Below are 9,736 nucleotides of genomic sequence, written 5' to 3' on the forward strand. Positions count from 1 at the left end.
TGCTCTTAATGGCCACAATATACTGCCTTTATAAAGAGATGTCGGGTATAAATGTTTCTTAAACTGTAATTATAGTTTCCAACTCCCTTCTTAGTTATTTTCTCGTGTGAACAAGTGATATCCTACCCTCATTTGTTTCCCTTTTCATTTCAGATCCAAAGCTCTCCATAGTAACTAAATTTAGAGTTTCATTTTGTTTGTTTTTCCTCTTTTTCACTGTCTCTTCAGTAATGCAAGACCAGGCAAGCATGCCCTTCCCTGCCATATGAGATGCACTTTACCATTAGACATGAATCCATTATTTCAATATTTTAAGCCATTGTTCATATATCCAAACCCTATTCATTAGTAATATTTTCCCTCCCTGCCATTCTCTTTAAACAAATTTTTAAAAATTGTCTTATTAGATCCATTCTCTTTTCATAGACTTATTTTGTAGAGTCTCAGTGTTTTTTGGAAAGAGCTCTGAGAATATCATCTGTGCTCTTCAGTCTTTGACTTTGGCACCATAAACTCCATAGTACCCAGTGATGTTTTACACATCTTTCCTAAAGGTATGATTTGCCTTTTCTTGACTCTAAGGGAAAGGATAGTATAAGGAATTTTTGTAAGTTTCTGTCATCTTGGATACCACTCCAAAAAGATAACATCCCTCAGTTGATAATGTCAGGTTTCTGTATAGCAGCCTAAAATACCTATCAATTAGGAATCACCCATCATGCAAAATTTCTTTTTGCCTCTAGACACTAGTAACTTTTTTTTTGTTTGTTTTTGTTTGGCTGTGCTGCGCAGCATGCAGGATCTTAGTTCCCTAACCCGGGATCGAACCTATTCCGCCTGCAATAGAAGCACAGAGTCTTAACCACTGGACCACCAAGGAAGTCCCAGTAATGGGTTTTTAATAAAATCTTTTGGTGCTTTTGAAATTTTCATCTCTATGCTTTTTCTACAGAAGTTGGTGGTTTTCTTCATGTGAATCAGATTTCATAAATATTTGTATCTATTGCCTTTTGCTAAATAGTGGTTTAAAATAATGACTTATTTGCTTATGAATCTGTAGGTATCATGTAGGCTTGCGCTCAGTTGAGTAATTCTACAGGTCTATAGTGGACTTATTTTTTTTCTGCTCTATGCTAGTGGTTGATGGCCTCACTTAAATGTCTGAAGTTTGGCTCTCTGTCAGCTGGGGGTGCTGGGCCTTGTATTTCTCATTTGGTGAGCTAACTTGGACTTAGTCACATGATGGTTTCAGGGTTCCAGGAGCAGCAAACAGGCAATCTCCAGTGCCCAAGGGTGTTTTGAGCCTCTGGTTGTGTCACATATTGCTAATATTCCATTGAGCAAAACAAGTCATGTGGTCAACCCAGATACAGGGGATATAATATTTCACCTCTCAATCGGAAGAGAAATATGTGGTCATTTGGCTGTTTATTACATTTTTGTATAATTCCATAGTTCCATCCTTCTGTTTTTGTTTATTTTGCCTTTTTCTTTTTATCTACTTTATTGAGGTATAGTTTACATACAGTAAAATGCACACATTTTAAATGTACAGTTGAGTTTTGACAAATGTATACTCCTCTCTCACCACTACCCCATTCAAGACATAACAGTTTCCATCACCCCAGAAAGTTCCCTTCTGCCACTTTGTAGTCAGCCCCATTCCACACTGCAGACTAGCACTGATTTGATTTTCATCATTATAAATTAGTTTTACCTGTAGTAGAACTTTGTTATATAAATGAGATCATAGATTATTACTCTTTTGTGCATTGCTTCTTTCACTCAGCATGTTTCTGAGATTCATCCATCTACTTCTCCATATTATTTATCTTATTACTTTGTCCACCCATATTATTTTCCACAAACTGTGTAAATTTGTGAATTTTAGCCCAACTTACTCCAGTTATCACAATGGGTAAATCATTGACCTTTGAATTTGATAAGCAATTTTTTATTATTTGAGTGGTTTTCTGGTTCGTTTTCTTTAAGATCCATCAGGAAATTATGAAAAAAGTTTACTTAAGCAAAATCTATATGAAAAATAAAAATGCAGAATTTGTGATTAATGTGGAAAAGTATAATTTTCAGAGATTGACATTTTAGTAATCTCTGGGATCTAATTGAGAACTTTATGATATGTCTAGGCATATAAACAAGTATAAAGTGTATAATAAGTATTCCTTATTGTAATGTTTTTCTAGGCATTTAAAAATTAGAGAAAATGAGATGTTAAGAACTGCTTTCTGTCTTTGTTTCTACTTAATAATGAAACAAAATATGGCTACTACTTGCTCTTCAATTAGGTAATTGGTTTAGCATGTTCAGTAGAGGCAGGCAAGTTTGATTAATGCTCATGAAAAACTTTAATGTGAACCTACTCACAGTAATTTTCCAGATAAATGCTTCTCTGGTACTCTGTTAAATTCGTCTGTGCTAGTGATCCATATGTTATTTGTGATTGCAGAGGTGATTCTGTTACTATCCTTTTGGGAAATAGAAAATTAAATCATGATTTGAGGGAAAAATAGGATTCCGGCTTAATCAGTTAAATTGCCATATAATTCTAGAATAGACAAAATAATTGCATGTCAGGTAAAATTTGAAGTGATAGATTTATATTTCCAACTTCCTTTTTATTTGTTCTGACACGTTAGTTTGGTTTATTCTAAATTGCACTGGTTGTCAGTAGTGTTGATACACAATCTTAGGTGGTTTTCTAAAATTAGCTAATTTTAAAAATCACAAATTTGTATTTATTATTATTTTTATTACATTTAAATACAAATTAAGAAAAATGCTATATTTTAAAATACTTACTATGACTTCAGTGCTACACAAATTCTTCATTTTTGTTTTCCATTTAAAAAATTAGGTGTCCTGTTTTGTACCCCTTCCCCCAACCCATCAAAAGCTTTTTCTTAGAATTAGACCTTTAAGTATCTGATTAGGACAATTCCTGTTTACTTTGGGTAGGCAGTGGTAAAAGAAAAGGCTTTCTGTTCTTGGTAAGTCCTTGTGAAAGTGACTCTATTAACTGGGTAATAGGAGTAATAAGCACACTCCACATGCTTTACTCACCAAGGGAAATTATGAAACGGCAGAGTTTTAAATGTGGTGTTGCTATTGCCATATTTTTAAATTATGTCCTGTATATTCAGCGTTTGAATTCCTTAAATTAATAATGTCTTATGAAAGGCAAAGTGATCTTGATTCTTACAAGAAGCTTTTCTCTTTCCCTGGCATTTCCTCTAGAAATCCCCTTTAGTTACTCTATCGAATCAAGATTCAACCACAGAAGCTAATGGTTTAGGAAATAGGAGAATCATAATGTTAAGCTGCAGCCAGAGAGGTCAGAGGCAGGTTACCAATTCCTGAAGCCTATTGCTTCTATGATGTTACCTGTGCTTGATCACTTAATCTTTCTCAACAGGTCACAAGAAGTTTGCCAAATTAAGTTAATTACAAAAGAGAAGGAACACATCATAAATCAAGTACTAAGTACCTAAGACAGCATTGGTATTTGAAGGAAAGATCAGTCACTTGAAAGTATACTGAGTGCTTAGATGTCAACTTGAAAATACTGTATGTTGCTAATAGAAAATGTTAATACTTTAGCCAGGGGAAAAACAGGTAGTATAGTTATAATAAACCTTCCCCTGCCTTTACAAGGAATACATACTTACCTAGTAAATCTGTAGTGTTAAGTCAAACTGATAAATGATGGGAATTGTCAGTCTAGTTAGAAAACTCATTTTGAAATCAGCATGGGGTATTCAACAGTGTTCCCCACTTATCATGCACTATATTGAATTTAATACGCATGAATTTGCTTTTAAATGTACAAAGATAGTATTTAATACACTATGTTTTGTTTTTATTGTAAAATCCAATCCCAATTTGGTATTATAAAATAAATTATGACTTAATAAACTAGAAATGTATATTTTAAAACGTTTAATATATAGCATAGAGTTTTACTTGATAGGTTTTTGCTGCAGAAACATATTATCTAGTCAACTAATAAATCTGGGAAATTTTTAAAAATTACAGCCCACTATAAGAAGTTTTAGAGAATTCTTGCAAGTCTAAAATGTTTGATAAAACTTCTTTACGTTTGTATTTTACCTTTGTTTGAAATTGTAAAAAGTTGATTAGAGGCCACACAAGTAGTCCACATTCCCACATAAATATAAGCTAAATTTCATTTCTAAATTATGCTTTTTATTTCATAAAGCTTTTCTGGTCTGAAGAGGGAGTACAATTTGAAAATCATATTAATGTTTTTATAGGTTATCATACTACTTAAACATTTAAACTGGCCAATTTCACACAGAAGTTTTTATATACATCAGTTGAAGATGAAACCTTAATGAAAATGTCCTTAAAACCCAAATTTTGTTTTTTATTGAAGAAAAAGAATATATCTGATTTCATGCTAGTGATAAAATAGATAATGTTAACTCTCTAACAATTTGAAAGTAAGACTGTGATTTTGAACCTGCCACTGAAATTGAGCCTAATTGCATTTTCTAAAAATTAGTTTGCAGGTCGAAGTAAGAAGGAAACCAAATACTCTCTCAAGGCAGTCGAAGACATGCTGGAAACACTGCAGATCACCCAGTCTTAAGGTTTCAAAAACTCTTTCACATTACATTTCACAACTGTAAAATTGAGCTCACTGGTTTGTGATTTATTTACTAGATACCCAGTGCTATTTATACACTGATTTTCTGCTAAGAAGGCAGTTGTAAGGAATGTGTTTATATAAACCTAAAAATGCCATTTATTGCTAAGCAGGAAGTTGGGGAAAGCCCATGGAAGAGAGATTTGATAAGATTCTTACTGATTGTACATCATTCTTTCCATATCATACATATATAACTCCTTTTAAACCATAATCTGATATAGAAATAACCTTGTTAAATAAACTGATGATTTATTAAACTTGCATATGAAAATTCTAGATTCTTTTTGTTATACTCAAATAGTGAGTGATTATATTGTTTTAGAACTCAATTTTTAGTTAACTCCTTTTTATTTGTGATAGGAAATACATAGCCTATATAGGTGACAGAAACAAAATGCTGGCAAATTATTTTCATTCTTTTTATAGCATCAGGTTGGGTTTCGCTCTGTATTCCAGTGGGCTATTATTTTATATGTTGTTATGTTATTCTGATAAATCTTGATTAAAATATATCATTCTCCAAAGTTCAGCACTATCTTTTTATAAAATTTTATTTTGCTATGGGACATAACAGATTTTTTTAACCTATAAAATGGTTTAAGGTTCATGTATGTTACAATATTCAAATTTAACCCTTATGAAAGTTATTTTTATCCAACTTTCAACCCTATGTAAAAGGCATAATTTTTAGAGAGCATAGATAATAGGGATGAAAGGGGTTTCAGTGGCTTAGTTATTTTTACTTCAGGGAAAAATAAGAAAATCTAAACTGTCTTTAGAAGCAGAATTTTTACAATTCTCGTGTCTCATTACTCCTCAGTAATAATTAGAATTTCTTCTTCCTTTTTTTTCTCTTTTCATAGTGAACAACCATTACACTACCTTTAGCAGTATTTTGCATGTTTTGCAATAGAATAGAAAGAACTTTGAGAGTTAGCCACTTTATTCAGACACATCAGTTTTTAAAATAGGCATTTGTTCATTCAGGGCAAATATTGTTAGTATTAGTTTGTGATTTATATACATAACTTCTATATTACATATAGAAATACATATATAAATTTTAATTAATTACCAGCATAATACAGAGACTCTGGCATGCTTATTATTGCTTTATTTGTGCAAATTGGAGATCATGGAAGAATTGAAAACCTGGAAGTCTTAAGGAAGGAAACTATTGTCAGTATCAGCTTTTTAACCTTTTGAGTTATTCTGTTAGTAAATTATTCTCCACATCTAGTCTAATTCTTTCATCTTGCAGTTGTTTTCATTTTATTTTGCCCTGAGTAATGGGCAGATGTGAAATAACTCTTCCCATATGAAGATAATTCTTATAAATTAATAATTATTATCACAAGATACACTGTTTTTGCCCATGAATTTAGTGACCATTTTCAACATAATTAGACATTTCAGATTTGTTTGCTATAAAGAAAATAGTGCCCACATATTATTCCACTACCTTTCTTCCCTTTAATCTCCTCCCATGAGTCACTAGAGTAGTGTTTACTTTCACAATATTTGTGTAATAAGTAATTTAGTGTCCCTTATAACTGTCAGCCTTTAGTTTCACTTTATTTTTTCTAATTTTAATACCTCCTTGCCAGGAATTTTTTATTTATTAAGTACATTGTTAATGTGTAATAATTTATAAACTTCAGTTATATATAGTGATAATCTCACTGTGGCAGACAATTGCCCACCCAACTGCTTTTACCTCCTTCTTCCTTGTTAACAGTATCCTATATTGTTCAAATAGGAGCACAGATCCCTGTTATTCCAGGTTTGGACCTTACCCTCAGCCCCAAGGGAAGTATCATGATTGATTTAAAACAGAAGTGGTTTCATTCCATATGGTCCGTGATATGCCAAGGCAGAACTTCTTGCATTGAAGGAAATATTCCATATTTGTGCTACCTAATGTGGTAGCCACCAGCTGTATGTGGCTATTAAGCACTTGAAATGTAGCCAGGACAACCAAGAAATTGAATTTTTAATTTAATTTTAATTTTAATAGCTGCATGTGACTCATGGCCACCATATTTGAAAGTGCAAATATCCAAAATCTGGGCATGTGGCCTAATTAGGGCTAATGAAATGAACAGAAGCTGTGAGGAAGGGCCTTTTTCTCAAATTAAAAAGTCAAAGTTTTGTGAGCTGAGGCTTTTTGCCTCTTCTGGCCATGAATGCCAACAACAAGCCTGGAGGTATAATAGCCATCTTACAAGCATGAAATAACAAATATGAGAATGAAAGCTGTATTTCAGAGATAGTTCTGTAGAAAGATTACTGGGAGCCTGGGTCGCTGATGGGTTGAACACCTGAACCAACAAGAGCAATTGCCAGCTTCTGCACTAACTACATGAGAAAAATAAACTCTTGATTGTTAAGCCATTGTTTTTATTTTTTGTTACTTTAGCCATATATGTTTCTGACTAATATATCCATCATTCAGCTTTTTTTTTAAGATGCAAAACTCTTAGACATGCTAGGGATGCTATTTTAGAATTTAATGATTTAAAATTAAGTAGATAATTACATGTAACAAAAGAAGTAGTATCTTGTTCCAACTCAGCACCTAGTATTTAAGCCAACAAAGGTGAGAAAAAGGCATATTTAGAATGTCTTTAATCATAAGAATAATATTGATTTGGGAACAGAGGAGGATGTAGAAAAAATTGAAATGGAAAATCAATGTTTCAATATGCTGGAAGCATACAATTTTTATTATCAAATGTTTAGAAGAATTTTTTTTCTTTAATGCTATAATCCCTTTATTCTCAAAGTAACTTCTTTAAATTCAAAGAACTATAGTAGGAGTGTAGGAGGAACTTTAGAGAGATTTAGTTGTTCTCCATTTTAGGATGAAGAAGTGAGGTTCTGAGAAATTAAGCTGTTCCGTGACAGAGCAGTTAATTTGGACCAGGATGTCAGGCATTCCCAAGTCAGTGCTCCTTCTAGCATATCCTAAGACATATGTCTAGTCTCTGATAGGTTGTTCCTTGACAAAAATGAGAGCCAGATATATCTAAGGGACATTGCTTATTAGCAGAGCAAGGACTAGAATTCAGATTTTCTGGCTTGTAAAAGAATTTTTTAATGGAATAATGAAGTCAGAATTTCATTTTTAATTAAATTGAATTTAAACAAAATTACCATTAAAGATGTTACTTCATTTATAGCTAATGTGAGAAGTATTTCAAACTATTTAGAACTATTTCAAACCTCTTTCACTTTGAACCTCTAATTTATGCTATCTCTCTTCTCTTTCTTGGCAAGTAACCTCTTTTATAGGCTGAATTTTGTCTTCCCCAAAATTTCATATTTGAAGTTCTAACCCTTGGTGCCTCTGAATGTGACTTTATTTGGAGATTGAGTCTTTAAAGTGGTCGTTAAGTAAAATTAGGTCATATTGGTGAGTCCTAATCCAATATGATTGATATCTTTATAAGGAGAGATTAGGACACAGACATACAGCGGAAGGACCATGAGAAGATGAAGAGAAGATGTACATCTACAAGACAAGGAGTGTTTCCTCCGAAGAAACCAACCCTGCTGACACCTTGATCTTGGACTTCTGGCCTTTAGAACTGTGATGAAATAAATTTCTGTTGTTTTAAGACACCCAGTCCTCTGTGTACTTTATTAAGGCAGCCCTAGTTAACTAACATAGCTCTCTTACTGTTTCACAGAGAAAAAGAGAAGTCATGAGATAAAAACATACCCATTATGACATTCTTGTGCCCAAATTCACCTCTTTTCCTCTTAGAGTAAAAAAAATTGTCCCTACCCTTTTCTGAGCTATTTCCCACCACTGTCTTCCTCATTTTTTATGCTTTAGCCATACTTTAGCTTCATGAATTTGCCACACTCCCTTCCTGACTTTCCAAAACTTCGTCTTTTCTTCACATTTGTCCTTAAACTATTTTTTTCTTCATTATCTCTTCTATTTTTTATTTCAACTAGATTCTTCCTATTAACACTAAAATATGCTCAGTTTGCTACCACTTTTTAAAACATCTTCCTTCATTTCCACAGTCCCACTCCAGCCACTACCCATTTTTCTCTTTTTTTACAGCCAAATTTCCTCACTTGTCTAAACTCATGTCTGTTTTCCCATTCTTTAAATTGCTCCAGTCTGGCATTCCCTTCACCTCCTGCATTGTTCCTTTGAAATAGTTTAGTTCCATGTCACCAATCTAATGGACATGTTCAGTCTTTTAAGTCATGACCATGTTCCATCTATGTTATGCTCTATGATACACCTCAAATCTATCCATTCTTCTCCATTTCTATTGCCACCACCACTCTAGACCAAGCTACCATTACATGACTCCTGGACTACACAGTGGCTAGAGAGCATCTTCACTTTCCCTACTCCATTCTTCACTACAATTACAATGTGACAAAACATCACTAATAATGCCTTTTTACCCTCCCCCCTCTTTCCCCTCTTTAAAACTCTTCAGTTGTTTCCCATTTGTTGCCTTAAACATGACCTTTGAGGTTCTGTGTGGTGTCAGAACCAGGAAGGAAGATTCAGATTTTCTCAATTGTAAACTGTTGTCCTCTACTCTTCCCCTTTGTTTCTGAATTTAGCTACACTTAAATTCAATGGCCTTGTTATGCTTCCTTCTACAAACTTGGTACTTGTTGTTCCTTCTCTATAAAACAAAGCCTTCCTTGACTCATCTTTCAGAGGTCACACCCCCCTTTTTTTTCCTACTATATTTTAAAGACAGTGTCTTATTTTTAAATACTTATTTTTAAAGACTCAGAAGAAGTTGCAAAAGCAATGCAGAGAATTCCCATGTACTGGTAAGCTTCTCCCTATTATCTTATGTAACCTGAGTACATTGTTAAACCAGGAAATTGACATTGCAGCAATACTATTAACTCAGGTACAGACTGTATTCAGATTTCACAATTTGTACATGCCTTTTTTTTCTTTTCTGTTTATGAAATGTTACATATGTAGATTCATTTTACCATCACCACAATCAGGATATAGAATGTATATCACAAAGGAACTTCTTGCTGCTTCTT

At 33.2% G+C, this 9,736-nt stretch overlaps 1 protein-coding gene across 5 annotated transcripts in view; it reads left to right on the top strand.

The window, feature by feature from the left end:
- Positions 1-8,314, top strand: part of EMC2 (ER membrane protein complex subunit 2) — a 48,393-nt gene extending 40,079 nt beyond the window's left edge. For 2 of the 5 annotated variants that reach the window (XM_059043511.2, XM_067018000.1), the window contains 2 exons: positions 4,544-4,631; positions 8,143-8,314. In XM_059043511.2, the coding sequence (XP_058899494.1) occupies positions 4,544-4,630 (87 nt within the window). In that variant the 3' untranslated portion in view covers position 4,631; positions 8,143-8,314. Of the gene's footprint in view, positions 1-4,543; positions 5,215-6,449 lie in introns of those variants that run through there. The other 3 variants (XM_059043510.2, XM_067018001.1, XM_067017999.1) reach the window with 2 other exon arrangements.
- The last annotated feature ends 1,422 nt before the right edge of the window (positions 8,315-9,736 follow it).

Source organism: Kogia breviceps, chromosome 17 (genome assembly GCF_026419965.1).
Source record: "Kogia breviceps isolate mKogBre1 chromosome 17, mKogBre1 haplotype 1, whole genome shotgun sequence".
Lineage (NCBI taxonomy): Eukaryota > Metazoa > Chordata > Mammalia > Artiodactyla > Physeteridae > Kogia > Kogia breviceps.